At 50.1% G+C, this 26,335-nt stretch overlaps 5 protein-coding genes across 5 annotated transcripts; 4 read left to right on the forward strand and 1 right to left on the reverse strand.

Annotated features, from left to right (window-relative positions):
• Nucleotides 1–746: 746 nt before the first annotated feature.
• On the forward strand, nt 747–2,230 carry SETTUDRAFT_161316 (uncharacterized protein; the record flags this gene model as incomplete). The annotated part of the gene is made up of 3 exons (XM_008027853.1): nt 747–1,072; nt 1,135–1,651; nt 1,733–2,230. The coding sequence occupies 3 exons, from the start codon at nt 747–749 to the stop codon at nt 2,228–2,230; spliced, it is 1,341 nt and encodes a 446-aa protein (XP_008026044.1).
• Nucleotides 2,231–4,721: 2,491 nt separating this feature from the next.
• Nucleotides 4,722–17,406, forward strand: SETTUDRAFT_47468 (uncharacterized protein; the record flags this gene model as incomplete). Its single annotated transcript, XM_008027733.1, has 5 exons — nt 4,722–5,572; nt 5,657–11,557; nt 11,626–13,812; nt 13,911–14,266; nt 14,335–17,406. The coding sequence occupies 5 exons, from the start codon at nt 4,722–4,724 to the stop codon at nt 17,328–17,330; spliced, it is 12,291 nt and encodes a 4,096-aa protein (XP_008025924.1). The 3' UTR covers nt 17,331–17,406.
• Nucleotides 17,407–19,400: 1,994 nt separating this feature from the next.
• Nucleotides 19,401–19,916, forward strand: SETTUDRAFT_39573 (uncharacterized protein; the record flags this gene model as incomplete). Its single annotated transcript, XM_008027722.1, has 1 exon — nt 19,401–19,916. The coding sequence occupies one exon, from the start codon at nt 19,401–19,403 to the stop codon at nt 19,914–19,916; it is 516 nt and encodes a 171-aa protein (XP_008025913.1).
• Nucleotides 19,917–21,469: 1,553 nt separating this feature from the next.
• On the reverse strand, nt 21,470–22,765 carry SETTUDRAFT_177321 (uncharacterized protein; the record flags this gene model as incomplete). Its single annotated transcript, XM_008027854.1, has 3 exons — nt 21,470–22,536; nt 22,592–22,678; nt 22,735–22,765. The coding sequence occupies 3 exons, from the start codon at nt 22,763–22,765 to the stop codon at nt 21,470–21,472; spliced, it is 1,185 nt and encodes a 394-aa protein (XP_008026045.1).
• Nucleotides 22,766–24,881: 2,116 nt separating this feature from the next.
• Nucleotides 24,882–25,709, forward strand: SETTUDRAFT_39575 (uncharacterized protein; the record flags this gene model as incomplete). The annotated part of the gene is made up of 4 exons (XM_008027723.1): nt 24,882–25,086; nt 25,173–25,476; nt 25,546–25,647; nt 25,697–25,709. The coding sequence occupies 4 exons, from the start codon at nt 24,882–24,884 to the stop codon at nt 25,707–25,709; spliced, it is 624 nt and encodes a 207-aa protein (XP_008025914.1).
• Nucleotides 25,710–26,335: the final 626 nt, after the last annotated feature.

Here is a 26,335-nt window from a genome sequence, read left to right on the forward strand (position 1 = left end):
AGTACAACAGACGTCTTGTCTGTCCAGATGACATTCTTCCAGTCTTCTAATGTCCAGTCCTTATGATCAAGCGCCCACTTAAGACGAGCACTCCTCATCTCCTGTGTCAGTCCAGGCTTCCTCGTCGGCTTGGTCTTTCTGTATCCTGCTTCTCTTAATACTCTCCAGACTGTAGTGCGTGATATATTGACTCCTTGAAGACTGAGAGCACCAGCAACGTCAGCGCAGCTCTTCTCTCGTCCGTATCTATCACGTCGTACTTGTTGGATTATCTGCTCCTTTACCTTATCCGTCTGCTTTGAAGGTCGGCCAGAGCGAGGGGCGTCTTGTACGTGCTCTGGGAGGATCTTAAGAGGGAGAACGTTTGGCTCGAAACCAGCCTCAATAGCTCTACTATAGATACGATTGACCGTACGAGGATGAACACCAGTAAGTTCAGAGATCTGTGATGTAGACTTGCCAACAGAAGGTGACTTTAACGCCACAATTAAGGTGCGGGTGTAAGGATCAGTATTAGGAGACATTGTAACGATAGATACAGACAAATCGTACAGCTACTCAGCTCAAAGGTGGGAGTTGCGCCAAGAAGAGTTATGCCGAAGCGCCGAGATTAGCGTGGGACAAAACTTTTGTGAGGCACCTCCGTACATAGTAGTATTTACCTGTTCTCGTGCGATTGTGGACCTCAGAGCGAAATCCTCTTTGCACTTGAGCCGCTTGATTGTCAAAACTTTGCATGCGCAAACATGTTATTTCCTCTTGATTTTTCAACCCAGAATTGGCCTTCTGCCGTGTTTGCGGTCTCGGTGGGCATCTTCCTTCTCTGGGGCCTGATAGCCTCGTGGCGGCCACGATTCCCCAACGCTGCGCCCAAGCTACTCAAGAAAAACCTTCCCATTGTCGGTTCTTTGGGGTTTTTTACACGGCGAAGAGACTTTTGCAACGATGGCGCTTCCAACAGCAAGACTGGGAACTATAGTTTTTCGATTGGACGGTACAATGTTGTGGGTGTATCAGGGCTACAAGGTCGCAAGGTCTTCTACGAGTCCAAAGAGTTAAACATGACCGATGGGTACGTCTTTCCATGGATATTGGTGATGAGTGTTGTTGCGTTGCTGAGGAAATATGCTGCAGTTATGCCGCCTTGCTCACCGGCACTCCTGACTTTAACGTGACCGAAAACGGAGTCAAGTTTGACGCGTGGTTCTCAAAGAAGCTGATAAAGCATCTGAAGAAGGCGACATTTGAGAAAAGTCTGCCGTTTCTTATCGACGATGTGGCATCGGCAATGGATCGGATTTCGGCCATTTGCGGCGCTAGAGGGGGCATGTTTGATCCCTTTGACGAGATGAACCGGATTGTATACCATCTGACTATGCGCACTATTGGGGTGAGAGAGATAGCTGACTCTCCTGATCTACTGGAAAAGTCGCTACGACTCATCGAGACGATCGATAAAGGCAGTAGCCCAGTACGCATACTTTTCCCGTGGTTTCCAACCTTCAAGCATATAAAGCGCTCAGTCGCTGGGATACAGTTTTATCTCATGGTGAGTCGGATCATAGAAGATCGGAGGAAGACGGGACGGCAGGAGGACGACATTGTGCAGCAACTGATGGACGAGGGCGAGTCGACCTTCAGAATTGTCTCGGTAAGTCTCTCTGCGCTGCGCTTCCGTCTCTAGCCCCGAGATTATACAGACGATGGTTTTGATATTCATGGGGCCGTCTAGTTCCTCATCATGGCGCTTCTGGCGGCATTGCTCAACTCGGGCATCAACGCGGCTTGGGTGCTGTGCTACCTGGCGCTGAATCCACAATGGCAGGCCCAAGTGCGCGGACAAATCGACAAGGCCCTTTCCAAGCATCCAACCGGCTCGCCACAAGATCCCATCGAGACACTGAGGCGGATGACGCTGGACGAGTGGGAGGCTGAGTTTCCACTCATCAATTTGTGCCTGCAAGAGTCTATTCGCCTGCAGACGGTGGGCACCGCATTCCGCAAGAATGTCGGCGGCAGGGACTTGAAGCTTGAAGGCACGGGCGAAGTGATTCCCAAGGGTGGTTTTGTCGCTTATCCTATCGACGACGTGCACATGAATGCTGATATCTACACTGAGCCTCTGAAGTTCGACCCCGGGCGGTACATGGCAGGGCGTGAGGAGGACAAAAAGGTACCCCTGGGATTTGTGGGCTGGGGCTATGGCCGACATGCTTGTTGTAAGTTTTGATACTTTCCTTTTCCTTCTCTGCAAGTCATTTGAGACGAATCTGACTGACATGTGGGTGTAGTGGGTACAAGGGTGAGGCGCCTCATACTGTGAATCGACAAAATGATATACTGACATGTGGGTGTAGTTTGCCAAGTTGGAGAACGCGATGGTGACAGTCATGTTTATGGCCAAGTTCGATTTTACGCTCTGCAATGCAGCAGGCGAGCCGATGACAGAGACGCCTCTGATTGACCGGAACTTGGCTGTGGTCGAAAGACCAAGTGTGCCGTTTCGGTTGAAGTGCACGTTGCGTCGATACTAGGGGGAGTTGGCATCTAGTATCTTTGAATTTCACCTGGACGAGCAATTTTTGCAGGCGGATAGTAAGCAACTCGGGTCAGACTAGATATGGTATGGACTATAGTCAAGAACTGGGTGAGATTCCAGTCTTGTGGAAATATTCGGTTTCCACATATATGGTTGTCCCATGAAATCCGCCCACCATCATGGCAGCAACCAAGCAGATATATTACAGTAGTGATGAGTTGTTTACTGGGGCTTATACGGCATGCTTACCATAGCTTACGAAGCGTAATGTGCACGACGACAAGACTTGATCTTGCAGGTGACCAGGCAGCTAGAGGCTTCCCTCAAACAGTGACTACTGTATCCCGGGATAAGTGTTGTGAAAAGTGGGGCTAATCGGCCCGAAATCCCGGTCCAAAATTGCCCTTTTAGCATAGCTTTTTCATTTGAGATTTAGGAGCTCCAGCTATCCTCCTAGCAAAGATAAGTAACTCTAGTACCTTCTAGCGCCTAACAGAACTAAGTTAAGACAATAGGCTAATAATTAAAACGTTATACAACGCAGGCTTCTCTCGCTAGTAGATCGCCAAGCACCTCTACGTCACCTACCGCTAAGTTTGCTACGCACTTTAGTAGCTAACTACCCTAAAAAAGAGGAGCGGCAGACCTCTAGCACTAAGTTTTGAGCAAGTTGTAGAACTTATTACCTTGATTAGGCTATCTCGACGTAATTGGTAGATGACCTAGGCACAACTTGCCTGCTAGTTTTCCTATTAGGGCGTTAAGGAGTATGCTATCTCTTACGCTCTTTGCAACGCTAGATATATATGAACGTAAGCTTACCAAAAACAGCTATTTACAGTACAAAGTATGCGGGCAAGGAAGCTTTAGGCTAAGGAGCATCTTTATTAGAGTATAGAATAGTAGAATTCTGTTCTATGGTTAGATGAAACCTAGGTTACTAGTGGAAGCCATACTAGGCTATACGTAACTTAGCTACCGTTAGAAGCTATAAATAGTACCTGTACGGTTAATAGAGCTTAGAGAAGGAAAGGCTGGATGTTCTGGGGCAGCTTTATAGGTAGTAAGAAAGGTCTATCTCTCTTTTAGAATAAGGATTAGGGCAAAATTAACTCTAAAAAGTACTGTACTAGAGCTGTACTAATAGTGGAGAGGTAGGCTTAAGATCACCTAAATATGGTTTTTATGCAGAATAACGGGCTATCCTATTGAGCTAAAAGAACCAAAAGTGAGCTTGCGCAAAGAGGGGTTTTAGTTCTACGTTAGCTAGCTTGGTTACTAGATTTAAATCTTATTAAGATAGTGTGGGATTAGATGAAGGATTATATTAAAGAAAACTACTTAGACTTACCTAGTAGTAGGTAGTATAGTAACTAGCAGGTGCACTAAATAGTAATAGAGGCATGGGATAGTATTACTTCTAAGTACCTCTAGTCTATACTAAATAGTATGAGAGGGAGGTGTGAGGCAGTAATTGCAGCTAATGGCGGCGCTATACCATATTAGAGCTCTTCATACCTATATAGTACTAGCTTTAATATATTCCTGGTAGCCCTACTTTTCACAACACTTACCCCGGGATACAGTACTTGCTGGTTGAATTTTGGGGCATGCCGTCCTTATCGAAGAAACAAACACGGTGAGCAAGAAATGCGTTAGGCCCATGATGCTTAGCGGTCTGTGGTATGATGCCGGATACTTGACACGTCCGCGCCAGCTAGACTCGGTGAAGTGCTTCTGTTGGGTATGACTAGGATGCAGACGTTAGTTGAAGGCCAAATGGTCTAGACAGCTGCAGTACCTTTTGAGAAGCCCCCGACGACGGACCGATTTGGAGCAGAATATTCTAGGGTCTGTATCAAGGCCCATGTGGTGGGCATATTGGTGCGGTGGCTCTAGCAGGACTATAAGTATAAATAAACATGGTGTCCGACTCGTCATGATATTCCTTCCAGCAGTCTATCTGCTATAGACTTGATTGACGGCACTTTAGACACCTCATCCTAGTGATTCAAGCAGTGTATCTGCTACAGACTTGATTGACGGCACTTACGACACCAGTCAAGGGAAAGGCGTCAGTCACTTTTGTTCACTCTCGTTCCTCTCCCCTGGCCGCACGAGGCAGCCATAGCCAATTTGAATCAATACACACACTCAAACACACATATATATATTGTGCATTATGGGAGAGCCAATCGCAGTCATTGGCAGCGCTTGCCGATTTGCAGGTGATAGCAATACGCCGTCGCAGCTATGGGAGCTGCTTTGCAAGCCCAAGGATGTGGCGACATCGGTGCCGGCGTCTCGATTCGGTGCTGAGGGGTTCTACCATGAGAAATCTGCGTATCACGGACACAGCAATGTCGAGGGGATGAAGTCGTACTTTCTGTCGCAAGAGGCAGTGGAGCGGCGGTTTGACGCAGGGTTTTTCGGCATCAACCCGGCCGAGGCAAAAGTTCTGGATCCGCAGCTGCGGCTGTTGCTGGAGACGACGTACGAAGCGCTCGAGGCGGGCGGGCAGACGATGGAAGGGCTGCAGGGGTCGGACACGGGGTGCTATGTCGGGCTGATGATGGGTGAGTACGAGCAGCTGATGATGCGCGACCCGGAGACGATTGGCAAGTACCACATCATGGGCACGGCGCGCAGCCTCATGTCGAACCGGCTGTCGTATTTCTTCGACTGGCACGGCCCGTCGATGACGCTGGACACGGCGTGCAGCTCGAGCCTGGTGGCGGTGCACCAGGCGGTGCAGCAGCTGCGCAGCGGGCAGTCGCGGGTGGCGGTGGCGGCGGGAGCGAACCTTATCGTGGACCCGATAACACACATAAGCGAGAGCAAGCTGCAGATGCTGTCACCTGACGGGCGCGGGCGCATGTGGGATGCGCGCGCTAACGGGTATGCGCGCGGCGAGGGCGTGGCGGCCGTGGTGCTGAAGCGGCTCAGCGACGCCCTGGCCGATGGCGACCATGTCGAGTGTGTGGTGCGCGAGATTGGCGTGAACCAGGATGGCAAGACGCGTGGCCTCACCCTGTAAGTTGCTGGCGTGGTTTTTTTGTCGCACACGTACGTACGTACTATACTGTAACACTCGACTGATGGCATGGACGCTTGCAGGCCAAGCGCAGCAGCACAGGCGGCCCTGATTCGCGACACGTACCGCCGGGCCGGGCTAGACGCGCGCTGTGCCGCCCACCGCCCGCAGTACTTTGAGGCGCACGGCACCGGCACCCCCGCCGGCGATCCCATCGAGGCCGAGGCCATCTACACGGCGTTTTTTGCCGCTGGCGCCGACGACGCCCACGACGACGACAACGACGACGACATCGACGACGCGAGCCTATGGGTCGGCAGCATCAAGACCGTGTGCGGCCACACCGAGGGCACGGCGGGCATTGCGGGCCTGCTCAAGGCGTCCCTGGCGCTGCAACACGCCGTGGTGCCCCCCAACCTGCTCTTCACCCGCCTCAACCCCCGCATCCAGCCCTTCAGCACCCGCCTGCGCGTGCCCCTCCAGCCCCAGCCATGGCCCGCCCCCGCGCCAGGCCAGCCGCGGCGAGCAGGCGTCAACAACTTTGGCTTTGGCGGCACAAACTGCTTTGCGCTGCTCGAGGCCTACGATGGCGGCCGGCCTCGCCCTGCCACGCCGTGCACTGCCACTCCTCCTTGCACGCCCTTTGTCTTCTCCGCCGCCTCGGAACACGCCCTGGCCCGCCAGCTCGCGGCGTTTGCCGCCTACGTCGAGGCCAACGAGCACACGCTGTCCCTGCCCAGCCTCGCCTACACGCTGCACGCGCGCAGGAGCCGCTTGCTGTACGCCACCGCGGTAGGCGCGGCTGATGCACGTGACCTGCACACCAAGCTGCGCCACAAGCTCCAGTCTGGCGCCCCCATTGGCGTGCGAGATGCAAGCAGCAGCAGCAGCAGCACCACCACCACCACCGCCAGCATCGTCGGCGTCTTCACGGGCCAGGGCGCCCAGTGGCCGCGTATGGGCGCTGAGCTGCTGCAACACTCGCCCGCTGCCGCCGCCACGTTCGCCTCCCTCGAGACGCACCTGGCCACACGCCTCCCGCCGGCCGACCGCCCCCAGTGGTCGTTGCGCGACGAGCTGCTCCAGGCGGCTGCCTCGTCGCGCATCGCAGAGGCCCAGCTGTCTCAGCCGCTGTGTACAGCGGTGCAGATTGTGCTCGTCGACTTGCTGCGCGCTGCCGGCATTACCTTTGCTGCCGTTCTGGGCCACTCGTCGGGCGAAATCGCCGCTGCCTATGCCGCCAACGTCCTCTCGGCCCATGATGCCATTGCCATTGCCTACTATCGTGGCCTGCACAGCAGTCTTGCCTGCAGCCCACACGGCCACAAAGGCGCCATGTTGGCTGCCGGCATCACCCCCGAAGACGCCCTGGACCTGCTTGATTCGCCCGTCTTCCAAGGCCGCGCCACCATTGCCGCGTACAATGCCTCGTCCAGCCTCACCATTGCTGGTGATGCCGACGCCATTGACGAGCTGCGCATCATCCTCGAGGACGAAGACAAGTTCGCCCGCTTGTTGAAGGTGGACAAGGCCTACCATTCCCACCACATGGCCCCTTGCGCCGGGCCCTACGGCGACTCGCTGCGAGCCTTGGATATAAAGATATCCCCGCCCACGTGCACCTGGATCTCGAGCGTCTCTGGGAACCAAATCCAAGACGTTGATCTGCATGCTCTGGGCCATGACTACTGGGTGCAAAACGCCGTCAATCCCGTCCTCTTCATGCAGGCCTTGCAGAAGACGTGCGCCTCCATGGCATCGAGCGAGCATCTCTATGTCGAGGTCGGGCCTCATCCAGCGCTCCAATCCCCAGCAGCCGAGACCATCCGAGCTACCGCGGGGCGCGAAATCCCTTACACTGGCCTCTTGAAGAGAGGCGCTCCCGATGTCGTGTCAGTAGCCGAAGGCATCGGGTACATTTGGACACACCTGAGCCGCTTCCCCTTGAATCTGCATGCACTGGACCGCTTCATGTGCCCCGACACTGCTGCTCCGCAACTCGTCCACGGCCTCCCGACATATTCGTGGGATCATGATATCGAGTATTGGCATGAGTCAAGGTACACCAAGGCCACCATGTCTAGGTCAAAGCCCCACGAACTTCTTGGGCACATGACCAGCGACAGCGTTCCCGAAAAGGAGCTGAGATGGCGCCAGATTCTGAGCCCCGCTGAGATACCGTGGCTCAGTGGACACCGGCTCCAGAACCAGACCGTCTTTCCTGCTGCTGGTTACGTGGCGCTTGCAATCGAAGCCTGTAGGGAATTACTCGCCTTGTCGCCAGAGCTAGGGCCGGCCAAGCTTATCAAAATACAGCACATCGACATCCACAAAGCGTTAACTTTTGATAGCGACGACTCCACCGTGGAAGCAATCTTTTCTCTCAGTGACATTGCTCAAGAAAAGGACACGCTATCTGCAAACTTCCGGTACTTTGCAGCTTCGTCGGGTACAGGCCATACGTCAGACAACGAATCATCGCTACGTATACTTGTCAGTGGCTGTGTCGCCATCAATCTCGGCGAGCCAGCGTCGGATGCCCTCCCAGCCAGGGGCCCTACCCCTGATAGTCTTTTGCCCATTCAGGCCGAGGAATTGTATGAGTCGCTGCTTCAATTGGAGTACGAGTACACCGGCCAGTTTCGCGCTTTGTCCGGGCTGCAGCGAAAATTAGGTACAGTGACTGGCTTGGTAGCAGGTCCCACCAAGGACCTCAAATCGACTCTCTTGGTGCATCCAGGTATGCTCGACGCTGCTTTCCAGGCTATCCTCTTTGCCAGGACAGCCCCATTTGATGGGAGTCTGTGGAGCATGCATGTTCCCAAGACGATAGATTGCATCACAGTGAATCTCTGCATCTCTGAAACGCAACTCGCCCTGAGCGGCCAACAGCTACCATTCAATGCCTACTTGCAAGACAGATTGGCCAAGTCTTTCAAGGGAGATGTGGACATCTATCCCCCACAAGGCCACTCCGCCTCGGTTGTTTTGGACTCGGAAAAGCCCGTGCATGCACTTATCCAAGTCGAAGGGCTCGACTGCATTCCTTTCTCTCCACCCACTGCTCAAGATGACAAGGAGATCATGTCTGTCATGTCGTGGGACCGTGCATACCCGGATGCCGCCAGCGCTGCTTATGACCTCAGCCCAATCCCTGATCCGCATGAACTTGAGCTGGCTCACTTTCTCGAGAGAGCATCTCTCTATTACTTGAATCAGATCCGACGCTCTATCCCCACTGATCATCCATGTCGAAATGAGGGACAACCTCTGAGCAGGCTGTTTTCTTATGCAGAGCATATCGAGTCCCGCATAGCCAATGGCCAACTGCCCTTCTGGAAGCACGAGTGGTTCAATGATACACGAGAGACCATCGCCATGGCATCCAAGCCATTTGAACATGTCGTCGACTACAAACTCTTGACAAGAATCGGCGAGAATTTGCATGACATTGTCACTGGCAAGACAACGGCAATCGAGCTTACCATGAAGGACGACCTCCTAAATGATTTCTATCCCGTCGCACTCGGCATGGCCCATCATACAAAGTATCTTGCAAGGACCGTCAAGCAAATCACTTACAGGTTTCCCCATATGAACATCCTCGAGGTTGGGGCCGGGACAGGCGGTGCTACCAAGGTTGTTCTCGACATGCTGGGAGACAGTTTCTCGTCGTACACCTTTACCGACATCTCGGCAGGCTTCTTCCTTAGGGCACAAGAATACTTTAGTTCCTTCTCGTCGTCCCCACGCATGGTGTACAAGGTACTAGACATCAGCAAGAACCCACAGCAACAGGGATTCACTGAGCATTCGTACGATTTAATTATTGCCTCCCAGGTGCTGCACGCAACGCCTCTCATGAAGCAATCTCTTTTGAATGCAAGGCGTTTGCTCAAACCCGGAGGTTTTCTCGTCGTCAACGAAGGAGTCAACAATGATACCGCACGTCTTGGCACAATTTTCGGCGCGTTTCCAGGCTGGTGGTTGGGCGCAGAGAATGACGGTCGGCCTCTGGGACCTAACCTCGCTCTGGCTGACTGGGACAAACTCCTGCGTGACACTGGATTTTCCGGCTGTGACTCCCAAGTACCCATCGTTGATGCTCTTTTAACCCCCAATACTGTCTTTGTGTCACAGGCTGTAGACCCTCGAGTAAGCTTCACGCGCAACCCGCTATCCCTTTCTCCGCAAGCATTGAGCTCTCTCAACACTGTAAATGAAGAAGCCCCCATGGATGAATTGATCATCATCGGTGGCGAGTCCTCCTCTCTAGCCCCGAACATTGCCCACGAGGTGAAGCTTCTTTTGAAGGACTTCTTTGGCAAATCGACCCATATCCGTACGCTGGCCGATGTTGCAGCGGACAACGTACCTGTCTCGTCTCGCGCAACAATTCTTGCCCTCTCTGACCTAGACGAGCCAATGTTCCGCCAGCTTACTGAGGCTAAACTTCAAGCAATGAAGCGTATCCTCCATGAGGCTGTATCTGTACTGTGGGTTACTCAGGGGCGACGCGCTCAAGATCCCTTTGCGAACATGACGGTCGGCCTCGTGCGTGCCGCACTTCTCGAGATTCCCACGCTAGAATTCCAATTCTTAGATTTCGAGGACGCCAGTACCATCAAAGCAAGAACCATTGCAGAATTCCTCTTGCGATTCAAGCTTGAATCCACTTGGGTCACTCGACGAGGCAGCAGTAAAAACGGCAGTAATCCCTTACTCACCACAGTCGAGCGCGAGTACGTGATTGACAAAGACGGCCAGCTGCTGATTCCACGTATCCTTCCGAGCAAGGAAATGAACGATCGCTACAATTCCGCCCGCCGTCCCATCTATAAGAGCGTCGTAATCGACGATCACAGTGCAGACCACCATAAGAATCATGACCAAAGAGTCAGACTCGGCATACAGAACAACGAGTACTATCTTGAGGAAGCTGGACAAGAAGCAGATTCGGAAATCCTACAACCAACACACTCTCTCCTCCTCGCTTGCCGCATCAGAGGGCTTGGGTTTGGGCACATGAGCCTTACAAGGGATGAGAGTTACACACAAGTGACATTGTCGAATCAACTCTCATCCTCAATCCGACCGGCCCATGATTTGTGTCAGGCTTTATCCAGTCGAGAAGAAACTCTCTTAAAGGACTCAGCCACCAAGGCAAGATTCTTACGTCTTGTTAAATTAAACATTCTAGCGAGCGACACCGTCAGCCATCTATCCTCCAGCGACCACGTGGTCCTGTTGGAACCGAATCTCGCTTTTGCAAACGCGGTGAAAAGAGAGGCTACGATCAAAAATATCGGCGTGACCATCATATCTTCAAAATTGGAAAAAGGGCGATGCAATTTCCTTGGGTGGTTGAAGATCCACTCTGAAGCCCCTGGACGAAGTGTCTGCAAAATTCTGCCTAAGAAGGCTTCGTTCTTCTTGGCCTGTGATGGCAGTCAGCCAAGTGACATGACTGATATGGCCGCCCGTATCATCCCGCATCTGCCGTCAGAATGCAATGTCACATACTTCACTCAGCTACATGCTACCAAAGCCTGCATCGAACCTCTCGAGACGGCCGGCCCAACCCACGACGTCCACAATCAATTGCGCACAGCAGTACAGCACGCCCTGAAAGACTTAGTTCAGTTGAGTGTGGAGGGCACCGTCATTCGTGTCGACAACATATCGAAAGCAGCTCCCGGCCTCGACCCAAAGCAGAATCTTACACATGATCAGACTGTTATAGAGTGGGAGGGAGTGAAGAGTGTTCCTGTCAAGCTTCGGCCAGTGGATGACCAAAGCCTCTTTTCCGATTCCAAGACATACTGGCTTGCAGGACTCACTGGCAGTCTGGGTCTGTCCCTTTGCGAGTGGATGATCTCTCGAGGTGCTAAATACATCATCATGACTAGTCGTAATCCTAACATATCTCGTGAATGGCGGGATAGGGTTGCTTTGCTCGGTGGTATTGTCAAGATTTACTCCAAGTAAGTTCAAATCCCAGTACTAATCCTCTTTGTGAGCTGGATTGGCTGATTTACCTTTTTTATCTCAGCGACCTCACAGATCTAGTGCAGACCCGTGCACTCTATGAGGATATCTGTTCTGCCATGCCGCCGATTGGGGGAATCGTCTCTGCCGCCATGGTGTTGGTGGATACAACACTTGAGAATATGACTCTGGAAGAAATGCAGAAGGTCTGCCACCCCAAAGTCCAGGGTACCACCAACCTCGACAAGCTGTTCTTCGACGTCGATCTCGACTTTTTCGTGGCATTCTCCTCCATTGTCGCTGTGACTGGAAACCCTGGGCAGTCAAACTATGCCGCTGCCAACATGTTCATGACCAGTCTGATGGAGCAGCGCAGGAAGCGTGGCCTCGCTGCCTCGGTTATGCACATTGCGCCGATATTAGGCGTTGGCTATGTAACAGAAAAGAGCGACAGGACCAAGACGAATTTCCCACGTACATCAGGCTACTCCCTCACCGCAGAACAGGACTTCCATCAAGTATTTGCCGAAGCAGTCGTTGCCGGACGGACAGGTACAGAGTCAACTGGAAATGCGGAAATCGTCATGGGACTGCATAAAGTCAACTCCAATCCAGAAAAGCTGCCCTATTGGTTCGACAACCCAACCGCGACGCATTTCATTTCCAACAACGATGCCATGGATGTCTCTAAAGCTTCTACGGAAAAGGCTTCTGTCAAGTCTCAACTCTCGGCTGCCAAAAACAGTGCACAGGTAGCACAAATCATGACAGATGCCATGAAACCTTTCATCTGTTCTTTGTTCCAGGTTCAAGGCGGTGCCGACCTGAGCGATTCCCAATTCCTGGACCTTACTTTGGATAGGATAGGACTTGATTCTCTTCTTGCCGTCGAGATCCGAAGTTGGCTCCTGAAAACCGTCAACGCCAACTTACCAGTGATGAAAATTCTCAGCGGTCTGTCTATCCGCCAGCTCATTTCTCATGCTGTGGATAGTGTACCGTCTACTCTCATACCAAATGTTTCGTCATCCAATTCCAACGACTCGGCACAGCCCAATGGTCCCTTTGCTTTGCAATCTGAGGCAATCAATAGTATTGAGAGCAGTGACAAAAGTGTCGTTTCTGATTATTCATCGTCAAATTCGACCGATACCAAGCGTTCCAGCTCCCCGGCTAGCTCCAATGCAGACATATCCATTATGTCGGCTTCCAAAGACTTGGATCATGCAATCTCTACCACCAAGACTACGGAAATCGCGGTTGAGAGATGGACGGAGCTCTCATTCAGCCAAACAATGTTTTGGTTCGTTCTAAAGTTCCTGAATGGTATGGCTGGGCTGAACCATACTGGTCTGTTTCGCATGACAGGTCCTCTCCGCATCGCAGATTTGAAGAGGGCGGTTATGCAACTTGGCAACCGTCATGAAGTGCTGCGCACCTGTTTCAAGGCATTCGATAACCGGCCGCAACAGGGCATCATGGAGTCTAGCCGGTTGCGCCTGGAACACAGGCGCATCTCCAGCGAGGAGCAAGTCATGTCTGTTTTTGAGGAGCTGCAGAGCTATGCCTACGACGTGGAGCTTGGAGAATGCCTACGAATCATCCTCCTCGAGCTGTCTCCAGAAGTTTATTTCCTCCTTCAGGGTACGCATTCTTTGGTCTTGGACGGAATATCTGGATCGATCCTCATGCAAGATTTGTTGCGTCTGTACGAAAACGATATGTCAATCGCTGAGAGCACTGATATCTACCAATACTCTACATTTGCACAAGCCCAACGCAAGGCTGTCGAGGACGGTAGGCTTGAGAAGAGCCTGCGGTTTTGGAAGGAGCAGCTTGCCCCATGCCCACCACCACTACCAGTTCTGCGCATCTCTGCAGCCACGACGCATCCAGTATACACCAAATACCAGAACCAGCGAGTCGACCTGACTGTTGATTCTGCAACGAAATCACGTATTTGGGAAATCTGTCGGCGCTGCAGGATCAGACCGTTTCACTTCTTCTTGACCGCGTTCCGTGCATTGTTGTCGCGATATGCAGATGCAGAAGAAGTATGCATTGGTATAGCTGATGCGAACAGGTCTCATGAAGGTGCTATGGAGGGCCTTGGCCCATACATCAACCTCCTACCTTTACGCTTCCCTAATAGTGCGTCGCAGAAGTTTGAAGCCGAGCTTCAAGAGACCAAATCCAAGGCTGATTCCGCCTTGGCCCATTCAGATGTCCCATTTCAGCTTTTGTTGAACGAGTAAGTCACCTTCTCCTTTCCTTTATACGAATTCATACCCACCCATCAATCTGCATCATCGGTCCTATTAGAATATTCCTGACCAAAGAAAAAAACAGGCTCCGCGTATCTCGTTCTGCGACGCAATCGCCAATTTTCCAGACCTTCTTCGACTATCGCCAGGGAATGCGCAAAAGAGAGTCTTGGGGAGAATGCGAACTGGAATTGCTGTCATTCCAGGCTTCCGAACTCCCTTACGATCTTTCTTTTGATATCATAGATGACTCCGGAACGAATACATGCCACCTCATGCTGATCGCCCGTGGAGATATATACAGCAAGGAAAACGTTGAGACGTTGCTTGAAAGCCTCAAAAAGATGATTCATGCGTTTATCGACACTCCTAACAGCGCCTTTGTCGATCCAGATATCTTTGACGCAGGGAAGATTGAGAAGGCTCTTCAATTTGGGAGAGGTATGTTTGTTCGCTTCCTGATCCCCCGGGCCTCGGGGGTCGTTTCATCGCTAACATTGCCCTTTCAGGAGATGCTGTTCGTTCCCAATGGCCGTATGAATCGATCGTTGGCCGCATCCAGGACATGGCAAACTCGATGCCGAATGAGGTGGCGCTCAAGATGCCATTCGGGGGCAAGTCAATGACGTACAAAGAGATGCTGAATAAGTCTCAGTCCATTTGTGCGGCTCTTTGCGCTATGGGATGCACTGCAGGCTCCAAGGTTGCGGTATATCAAGAGCCTACACCCGACTGGCTCTGCTCTGTCCTTGGTGTCCTTGGCGCCAGAGCGGTCTGCGTGCCGTTTGACGCCGGTACACTGGTCAAACGCCTGAAAGATATGGCAGAAGACAGCAAAGTCGCCTTCATCCTCGTCGACTCAAAGGTGGAGGACCAAGCCGTCCAGCTGCTTGAGACTAATAGTGTCTGCAAGATCATCAACGTTGAGCACGTCACCGATGATTATCCTACGGCTGGACCGCTCATGTTGCCAAGCGCAGAGGATCCAGCTATGGTTCTATATACCAGTGGTTCTACTGGTGTTCCCAAAGGCATCGTTCTGAAGCACATCGGTTTCAGAAATTGGGCCGAATTCGTTCCTCCCTTGTTCAGATTTGGAGAGAGAGACGTGGTTCTCCAACAAAGCTCTTCCGGTTTTGACATGGCGTATCTTCAGGCTTTCTTCGCTCTCTGTTATGGCGGCACAGTGTGCATTGTGCCCCGTGAGATGCGGGTAGATGCTCGCGCCATCGCCGACATCATTGCTTCCGAGAGTGTCACCGTCACTTGCGGCGTGCCATCTGAATACACCAACTGGCTTCAGTATGGAAGCAGCCAGAGTCTCAGTCGTGCCACGCACTGGAGAACGGCAATGTGCGGTGGCGAACCGGGTACAAACATTGTACTTGAGCTGCAAGCCACTCTAGGCCCTCAGCCACCACCGCGGTTCTTCCACATGTACGGCCCAACTGAGATTACTTTCATCACAACGGCCATGGAACTATTCTATGGGAGCGCCGAGAAGACTCCTGCTGTTGGTGGACCGTTCTCCAATTATTCAGTCTATGTTCTAGACGAACAGCTCCGACCAGTTCCGGCTGGCGTTCAAGGCGAGATATACGTGGGCGGAGCAGGCGTGGCTGCTGGCTATCTAGCCAATGAACAGATGACTGCTGAGAAGTTCGTCTCGGACCCCCATGCCTCGCCTTCATTCAAATCTCTTGGATGGACTACGATGCACCGCACTGGAGACAACGGTCGGTGGCGCCAGGACGGCGGTTTGCTCATTGAAGGCCGTAGGTCTGGCGATACCCAGCACAAGCTTCGGGGGCTTCGTATCGATCTCCAGGAGGTGGAAAACGTCATGCTCAAGGAGTCCAATGGTATGCTGAGCGATGCCGTGGTCTCTGTTGTCCGCACATCGCCCTCGAGCCCCGAATTTTTGGTTGCCCATGTCAAATTCTACCCCCAGCATCGCCCGTCTGAGGCTGATGAGCAGCGGGTTCTGAACCAGTTGTCGTCAAATCTCGAATTGCCGCAGTACATGTGGCCAGCCGTCACAGTAGCTGTTGAAGAATTGCCCATGATGAGCTCAGGGAAGTTGGATCGCAGAGCGGTTGCATCATTGCCGCTCCCGGATTTACCTCAATTTCACGACGATGTCGATTCGACAGATTTGACTGAAACTGAGTTCCGGCTGAAGGAATTGTGGCAAGATGTCATATCCAAGGATGTCACTAAGCTGCACCGAATTCATGCCCACGCCGATTTCTTCCATGCTGGCGGCACATCTATGCTGCTTTTACGCCTACAATCACGGATTCAACAACACTTCGGCCTTGAAATACCATTCGCGCAAATGTTTGAGGCTAGTACCTTGGGTAGCATGGCAAAGCGTATTGAAAAGGGAAGGGAGTCGAACGTGGAACAATTCGATTGGGACGCAGAAACGGCGATATCGGAACCAACCGTATCGGCGCTGACTGACGCGACTTCTCCTATCGTTTCGCCGCCGAAAGTGGTGGTGTTGACTGGAGCAACTGGTTTAGTTGGTCAGGGGCTCCTTCAAGCCTTGATTGAGGACTCAAACGTTGACAAGATTCATTGCATCGCAGTACGCAATGTGAGTGCGCGCATAGCATCGCTCCCGCTCTTCAAACATAGCAAAGTCATCTTGCACGAGGGAGAGCTTAGTCTTCCATTGGTTGGCCTGGACGATGCCGAAGCCAAGGCAATTTTCCAAGAGGCAGATTGCATCATTCACAACGGAGCTGACACTTCTCACTTCAAAACATATCAGTCATTGCGAGCGACAAACACAATTTCGACGCAAGAAATCGTCTCCATGTGCCTGCTAGCCAAGAAGAAGATACCAATCTCGTACATTTCCACCGCGAGCATATTGCAGTACTCTGGGTTGGATGAGTTTGGCGAAGAGTCTGCAGCGCAATACCCACCCCCTCCGGACGCCTTTGATGGGTACAGCGCGAGCAAGTGGGCGAGCGAGCGATATCTGGAGAGGTTGCACGAACAAAACAACCGGACATGGCCCATAAGTATTCACAGACTTACCAGCGTGCAACGCCGGGTGCGCTCCACGGAGCCAAACTCAGACACTTCACCTTCGCCGTCCAGCAACGCCGCCCTCGAAGTAGTAGGCAATCTCCTCCAATACTGCAAGCTCGCCAACGCCGTGCCTCTCTCGTCGAACCTCCGTGGCTCCATGAATCTGACATGGCTGGACGATGTGGTGACGAGCGTCATGCGCGCCATTCACACACCCTCGTACAACGGCTCCGGCGAGTCTCCACTGCGCTACCTTCACGACCACGGTGAAACAGACATCTCCTTTTCCAATATCAAGGCCTATGTCGATGCGGAAACGGGGGGAGATGCCCAGGTGCTCCCGCTGGAGGCGTGGGTCAAGCGCGCAGCGGAATTGGGACTCGACCCAATGCTCGTAGCTTACTTTGACATGGTTGCCCGCATGCCGCTTGTCGTTTGGCCGCGGTTGGTGAAAAATTGAAGAAGCAGTGTTACAAGCTAGGTAACAATGAAGGCCGCATGGTACCGTGCCGGACGGTCGAATGCCCCGCTGCGCCCCACCAGAACTACCACAAAGATGAGGCTGTACAGCACCTCGAAAAACAAAATAGCTAGTATTGCGATTATTCTTAGTGTAGCGAATTGATAGTTGGAATGAAAATTATCCTCCTATTAAAATCTTCGGCCCGTTCACGCGCTCGACGCCTGCTCTTTCACTGTCTAACCTCACCACCACCACTAGCGCCTTACGATGCTGCATCCAACCTTTTTCCTCGACTTGTTTTCCTGAGAAATGCATATATTCGCCAAAAAGCATCATCGCGTGACGCTCATGAGAAACAAGACGCTCATGAGACTCTCTGCGGCCCCGCGCGGAATGCCCCAAGATGTGATTGCAACCCCGTTCAAGCATGTCTCTGTTTCACTCAAAAGCAGAATCGGGCCCAGTCGACGTCTAACAGTTGCCACTCACCAAGCACCCTTTTGCGGCTTCATCGTTTGAATTTCCCTGCTAACTCTTGACCTCGATTCACATCCCACGTGTTGAAAGAAGGGCTCTTTTCCTTACTCGGAGGTGGCGTAAAGTGAAAAAAAAATGGCGATGAACACGGCTGCTTACTATCACAAATCCAAGTGCAATTACAGTATCGAGTCCCATCATGCACATGTGGAAGACTTTTCTCCACTTGGGAAAATCTCGACGGCGGATTTACTTTGCTACTTACCTACTTACGTCCAATTGGCCCTGGAAGAATGGAGAGAGAGCATTCTGGAGGACATCATGTCTGCGTCTCTCCCGGTTGAAATACTGGATTGACTGCTTGCAACAAGTGTGCCGCCGCCGCCGCCGCTGCGCAGCTCAAATATTTTCGCAAGGAAAGTCGAGATGCGGCGTTGAAAGATGCATGTAACACTTGGCTACCTACTGGCGGTGATGTATCTGCAACTAAATTCTTCCAATTTCCCGCTATTGTAACAAGGTGTCTTCCGTAGACGAAAGATATTCATGGAAAGTCTTGATTCATGTCTCTTTCTCTTGAAAGTTTTTTTTTACGCATCTGTGGAGAAAAAAAAACGCTTCAGGTAGTGATAGAGTACTAGGAAAAAGGTTTCCTGTATCAACTTTTTAGCCCTACTGAAATTTATAATTTCTTACTAAAAACTCAGTAGGTTTATAATTATCATCTAAGAGACCTGAAAATTCGTAACTTCAAACAAAGACCTCTTGTTTTTTTCACGTAATATGCTCATTTGAAAGATTCAATAGTATAATATGTTAAGATTTTCGAGATTTTGGAAATAAAGGTATAGAAATATATTATTGTAGAGTAGACCTATTTTAGTGCAAAATGGCTTGCGAGGGGAAACCTTTTGCCACTAACTGTAGCAGAGGACATAATCTCGTGGATATTTCTATACCAGTTCAGTCACATGCATCGGAATACTTTAAGAGGTATCAGGGTATCGAAGAGCTGGGAGATACAAATGGAGTCGATTAGTCAGCAACCAACAGTATCGCAATGTTGCATCATGCTATAGTTCCTAATCAAATACAGTTTGGGCATATTCGATAATAAGCTCTCCTTGGAACGAAAGATGACTCTATACTGCCCAAACTTGCCTTCCTTTAGACCCTCCAGCTGATCTAATCACATGGCACCTTACTAGGTATCGGAATCTAAGAATCACGAAGACCAAACAGCATCTTCAGGAGACGACCCTAGAATGTCTACATAGAATCCACTAGGAGGTGTTCTTAAAGTGAGCATTAAGGTTGCTGCGGACCTCCACACCATTCTGCTCTACCCCTTCGTCAATGGCGCTGACAACTGCGCCTTTAACTGTATCGAAGAGAATACGAGCAACCGCTGTCCACACACCATCCCCCGAAAGATACGAGACGCGGAAGACAACTCGCCCATTTCCTGTGCTGCTAAAGGGTGAAGCGTATACACCTTGCCCGGCAGTGACATAGACCTGGCCCTCGACGTAGCTTACAAACGCCTTGATAATAAAATCCTTGGCGCCATCAATCAAGGCGATCCATTCAATGTCGAAATTTCCGCCAACAACACGATCTCAGACCACCAAATCGGATACCTCGCTATTGGCTAGAGACGAAGATCTACCAGCGTCAGGAATTATGCTGTCGGAATATAATTTAGACGGAAGTACCTCTTTGTTTCAGCCAGAGATGGATCAAAAGCTTCCGCGCCCCTTGCAGCAGGCATGGAGACGCTTTGAAGTTGTTAGCGTTACCCAAGATGCGTGGTGGTTGTATGCATACTCAACAGCGTTGACTGGCGCGGATGGAGCCGCGTATGCTGCAGCACTGCAAAAGGCCATCAACAAAAGCGATTTGAATGAAACCATGATTGAAGTATTGCAAGGCAATATGATTATGAATGTGATCTCAGTGATAAAAAGAGCAGGAATAAGGTATAGTCTACAGCCAGAGACATTCACTGCCTTAATATACCTTTTGCCTACCTGCCACATCCTATCCTTGAAGTTTAATCAGGGCTGGGTTTCTGCCGAAGTCCTCGTACGGTTTAACTTCGTGTAGCCGTCAGCAGTCACCTTCATTCGTCCTCGATTTCTCGTACCGTATATGCTGGTAGGTCCGATTGAAAGTTTTTCATGCCGGCAATTCTAGGTGTTTCGATGCAGCCTGTGATCAACCTTTCTGCAAGAGACCCACTGCTAAGAATATAGTAAGGTAGCTAGATGCTGGCATGAGATATGCCGACATTGTACGATGCTGACAATTTGGAACGATGTATAACAATAGCGAACCCTTTACTCGGGACGCCCTGATACTGTTAATTGGGCCTAAAATGGCTGTAATTACTGTATTTGCCCTATTGATCTTTTTCCTATACATGATTACGTATTGTAATACTCGGGCCTGTTTCATGACTTTAAATCAATCAAGACTTGTAAACCCATTTTAAGCTCGAAAGCTTATTTCTTACCAATTTATACGCTATGCATGAAGATTAAAATAGAAAATAAAACGAAGACCCAGGGCAGGCCAAAGGCCCGTTCGATCACGAGATATGATACTTTCCCTTGTACCGTTGCGTAGGCGTAGGTGTAGCTTGACAATAGAGCCTGAATTAATTTTACAAGATCTATAACGTGATAGTAGAGAACCGACACCTAAAAATACAAATATTCGCTGCAGGTAGATTTTTATATTAGACAATAGACTCTGACCAGATTACCTATAAATACTTCCACTCTCTCCTATACAACATCAAGAATTCCCGAAATGCGTTTGACAATAATGCTAGTCGTGCTCACTTCGATAGCATCCGCTATCCCTGTTGATCATAGTGAAAAGTCACTTGAGGTCAGTTTTTGGTTGCTAAGCTCCTATATTCTACAGTGGACTCGTCTAATTCTACCTAGAAACGAGCGAAAGGGTGCGACAACGAGTTCTGCACCTGCATTGGGGCTCTCAACTGCGATGATCATTGTTGGACGATATGTTACCACGGTCACTGCTCTAATGCGTTTCCACCAGGGACGCAATATCCACCAATTTGTCCCCCAGCATAACCACCAACCGCCAACTAAAAGGTTTCAATGATAATAGGGGCACTTTATTGAGAGGAATAGAAACGGGTCACTAGTGAACCTAGGGGACTATTCTATATGAACAAGTACCTATCCAGATGGAATCATCAGATTATTTAGTTAGTGATTGCGCTCCTTATATTACTCATTGTATGACCTATTATTAGATTACAGATGAAACATTTCCTATACTTGGTAGAATAAAATGATAGTGTCTTTTCTACATGGTTCTAGTGGAGTATTTGGTAATGCGAATACATCACATGTACAACTCTACCATCGTTGTAGTGCTGAAATGAGATGCAGTCTGAGCTGTTAGGTTACTCTCGTCGTTCTGGTGTTTCTAGCTGTTCTCGCTATTCTGGTTGCTTCAGATGGCCATCAGACGGAGATATTCCAGTTTTCCTATCGTTCTTTCAACTGATTATAGGTCGTACGACTCACAATCCATCCAAAATCATTGCAATTAACAAGCTTCCTACAGCGCGACAGACTGATAGATCGGATTGATGTCTCATAATAGGCTTTCGAATAAGTTTACTTATGTGCTATGCCACTAGGACAGCCACCGAACAGAATATACGACTCCACATGACTCCACGGTGTTCTAGACCGGCGGCCCTCTTCTCTTTGGATATCTCGGTTGCCGCACCGCCATGTAAAATTTGTCCCAGCGTCAAGTAAGCAGCCAACTCTGGCGCTCTCGATGGGCCCTGCTGATACCTTGTCAAGGATTGCATCTTGTAACTCAATAGGGAGCTTGTGAAGAGGAGTTGTGGGGGCACTGGTGTGTGTGGCCTGGAGAAGGAGCTCGATAGCTTCGTCAGACGGAGGATTCGTCCCATCAAATAGACGTTTGGGTTCTGTATATTTTTCAAACTCGCTGTTTATTCGATACAGAATAAGCTCCCGCACCGAGAGTATGAGATACGTGGAAGTTTGTTCTTTCGAGCCAGGGTTGGACATGATCTGCTTCCCGAAATCCTTTCGGACCAGCGTGACCGCGTGCGGGGCATGCTGGCATATGACGATGGACGTCCCACCGACTCTCACAATGTGTCCACTTGCAAAATCCCACTCTGGGAGGTTGTCTATCCAGACCAGGAAGCCACCTTTGCCCTGGCGTGAGAGCGTTGCTTCTTGTACGGTAAAGTCCAGGGTAACAATCCTGACGATAGCATTGGCAAGTCTTCGAAACGTAGAGTTATTGTAACGACCACAGAGGACGTGCCTCCACTGGAACGCAAAATCGGCGAGTATCCTGGAGACGAAAGCCTTGCGTCGCTGTAGCTGCCGCAGGTCGATATTGCGTCTCATTTTCCAGCACGGCGCTGAGTACACAGATTGTAAGGCGTGTTTGGCGAGAGTCGGCGGTAGTGTGTAAGGCTCGAAGTCAGAAATGGTCATAGCACGCTGGCGAACAAGGTTGAGAGGAACGCAAAAGTCGCGATCTTTCTGGTTCAATCGCAGAAAATCGCTATCAAGGTCAAAGGTCCAGACCGCTCTAACGTGCGTCCATCGACGGTCGTTAAAGGGTGTAACAAGGTCGTCTTGCTGATGCCAATCTCGGGCGACCTGCGCGTACAAAACATCAAAGGTGGATTCTACCTCTATGAGCACTTTTGTTCGTTCATTCCAGGCGATGGTGCAACTACACACCCCTTGCTACGCCTACAAGCCTGTTTGAATACAATTGCAGCATAGCGCCAACTTCGGCAGAACGATGTGCAGCAAAATAGACAGTCCCTAGCATTTCGTGAGAAGTTCAGGCCTTTTATGACTGTTTTATAATGGTAACATACCCTGGAAGCTAAGGTTGATATACGCTGCCATGGCGAGCTGTGCACCGGAGGAGAAATACTATGACGGTTGAGCTGGGTGAGGCGGGAATGACAAAGCGGGTGCATCCGCTCTGCGTACACTAGTCAGTTTGGTGAAAGGCCACGTGTGCAGATGGAGGCGAGATAGTTGGAGAAAATCGAAGGTGGTGAGAAGAAGGCGGGCCTTAGAGAAGGAACGTTGGTTGTGGCGCCTATATTGCTAAGTCAGCCAATGAGCGCCGGCGCCAGGGCTGGTAATGTCTGTGCCGAGGCTGAGCTTACAAAGCAAGCTAAGTTAACTGCACTCATAGTTGCTTATATCTAGTGTTGATATAAAGCACTACATATATCCTCTTTAGGCTCTCACTATATATAGATGCTAGAATCAAACTACAGAATTCTTGCGAGGAACCTCTGTTACTACCCTCTCTTCTCAACACGGAAAAAGGCATAGAGGCTACTACTGTCTTTTGTTCAAGACAATAAGTTTAACACTCAGGCCAAGTATAAAGCATACTAAAATCAGGAGCAAACACCTATACTAGGCGTCCTTCCCTACCTCCCCTTTTTACCCGAATCTCTCTTACCTCTCCTACATTTCTTTTTCCTCCTCTCCTCTTTGTGATAAACCACGAGTCTCACTTGTATTTAGATAGCCCCCTCTTGCACTCCTAGAATGGAAGGTTTTACATAGATATTTGTGGGCCTTAGCCCTGCACGTCTTATATAGCCCTTGGGTTCAAATATGACTTTAGAATACAATAATGACAACAATAACATAGGTACTCTCTTACTTATAATGATATGTTACTATATACAGGTGGTAAGATCATTTCACATTCGAACATGTATCTTTAATTATGGTGTGCTGCTTAGGACATTCAACATCGGAGAATACATAAAGATAATACTATTTACAGCTACACTTTGGAAACGCGTAATCTGACAGACTCTAAGCCAGCCAACCGGACATCAGTGCGGTTTCCCCGCAGTGGAGCTGAGTAAGATACAATCAATCAACTCGTTAATTGTTCTTTGAGTAGGGGAAAACTAATCAATTAAGCAATACCTTAAGTTTACACATCCTGCTCCAGCACACTTACAGGAACACCAATACAAGTGCGCCCCCATCAATATCATAGTTGGGCGAACTCGATGCGATTGGAATCTCACCCACTCCTCAGTCCGAAATCTTTCAGTTTGTGCAGGTAACAAGCTGACGGAAGCCTAGTTGAGAAACATCCACGCTTACCAGGTATAATCCAAGTGCCTTGTAAACTAGCATCACACCCTTGTCAACGTTCCTTGGCTACACCAGTCGACGGGACCCCAAAATACATTCTGGAACCCATATTTTAGTTTGGCATTTCGTCACCATCGTTCATCTCAAACTTTATCACGACCATTATTGAATAATTACCGTTGCAGCTGAGAACCTGCATGTCCACAAGCTACAATCAATCGCCTACCAACCATTGCCGTCTGTATCCAGCAAACCCGACACTGTGGCGGTGCCTCGACAACCTAGAACAACGATACAAATCATGGAAGTGACGCCTGCGACTTGGGAAGAGGTCTTGCCCAGGCGTAAATGACTCAATTTCAAGATGACACACATATCTGACTACTATACTTGCCCGAGTCCATGTATACTGTTTATAGGTGCTGGGGGTATCTGTTACAAAATTCGCTATCTTCATTACATGTACTTCTAAACCCGCAGTTTTCCGCAAAGTAAAGCTATCTTTTTCAAAGGCTTGGTTCCAACACTCGCTCGATTTTTTTACTGTCTCACTTGCGGAAATAAGCCTAGGGAGATATTGCAGTGCTGAGGTAGAACACATGCAACAATGGGTCGTCTTACATGTGTTCTCTTTCCTGCAATTATTTTTCTACGCAGCATTCCATTACTGTCGCTTCAAAAACCATGGACACTCTTACTGAGGCCGCGGGCTTCACCTTGAAAGAAAGGACGACACTCACCTCGATGCGATCCGCCTTCGAGAGCTACCACGTCAACTACAAGACTAACCCACTTGACACCGATATCGTCACCAAGGCCTTCTTCGATGCGCGCCACACGTAACGCGTCCGCGACGTCTGAAAAAAAAGCCCAGGAGCTGTAAGGCATGACGGAATCAGAAGTCATTTCCATCGGCAGCTGGGCTGGCATCTTCGCTGACGACAAGCTCGCCTCCGCCATGGCGCAAATACCCCCGACAACGGGCTTCTGCTTGCGCAGCACCGAACTCACGCCCGAGGCACTCAAAATGCTGAAAACCAGTGGGAAGGGACTCCTGAGCGGAAAGACGGGTGGCGTCTACGAAGTCAGAAGTGAGCTCTAGTGACCCGCTGTGAAGAAAGAGAAAAAAAACACTGTATGTGGAGTGGACACAAAACTAACTCTCGCTCGCTATTAGTACATGCAGATGTACTAAGAGTCAAAACCTTTCTTGGGCAAATCGTCGAGGATGAAGAAGAAATCCGCGTCATGAACTCGATGCTCGGCCTGCAGCGTAGTTTTAACGTCGGAGCAAACTATCGCTTTGCCATCAACTCGCGGACAGGGCGATACATTGAGCCGTTGCTGGGGGACCGCCAGTCTCTGTCACAAGTTAGCTTCGTGCAGGGCTACGACAATTTGAAGCTGCTCGGATGGGAGGAGTTGAATGGAGGAGAGGCTGCAAATGCTGCGGGTAAGGCAGGCTCGTTTTCCGTCTTCTAGTAAGTGTTTCTTTCTATGTGTTGTTTTGGTCTTGTATCGCATGTTTTGCTGACGACGTGGTTTCACAGTTTTGATGAAATCGATCTGGGGGTCGCGAAACCTCGCATTTGTGGCACGTCTGTAACTACGAACTTCCGGGCTGAAAAATTGAGTCCTCCTCAGTTTGGTAGGTAAGACGGATATGGGGCTGTAGTGAGTTGAGAGGACGCAGTACATTAGGATTAAGGAATGAGCTTGGTTGTGAGATATGCTGAGAACATGCAGACCATGAGTCAGGTCCAGAGTGATTACTCCATGTTCATGTACATAGGTATCCACAAGTTGCGATACCATAGATTCATAGGAGAGGATCGATTATCTATGCGACTAGCACACTGGTAGTGCACGACGCCATTATATTTTGCCTCCCTTTGATACTTATACTGCTGCACCTACGATAAGGTTATTGAAAATGAATTAACACTAAACTTATATTATTGTTCCATTAGAGTCTAGTGAGCTCGAGGCTATGTAAGACTTTGGCCGAGGCCGTTCTAACTAGATTTATTTACAAATACGAGTTTGTGCTTGAAGTGTGTCTGTAGTGCTTCGGCCTTTGTCTAGGTAAGCAATAGCTATCGCTTACTAGACGCCTAGTGCTAAAGAGCATTTTGATAACAGAAAGAGATGTTAGAAAGCAAAGCAATCCTCCAGCAGGCTCTTTTAGGGATAAAAAGAAAAAGTTTCAACTTAGGTAGTTTTAATAAGTAACTCTCTCGTTCATTTTTAATAAGTCTTCATCTCAAGTTTTAGTGAGTAACTCTCTCGTTTCGACTTAGTGCCCAGCGAGTAGCAGCTGTCTTGGCGTTTCGACTTGGT

Source organism: Exserohilum turcica, assembly GCF_000359705.1.
Source record: "Exserohilum turcica Et28A unplaced genomic scaffold SETTUscaffold_20, whole genome shotgun sequence".
In the NCBI taxonomy this organism is placed as follows: Eukaryota; Fungi; Ascomycota; class Dothideomycetes; order Pleosporales; family Pleosporaceae; genus Exserohilum; species Exserohilum turcicum.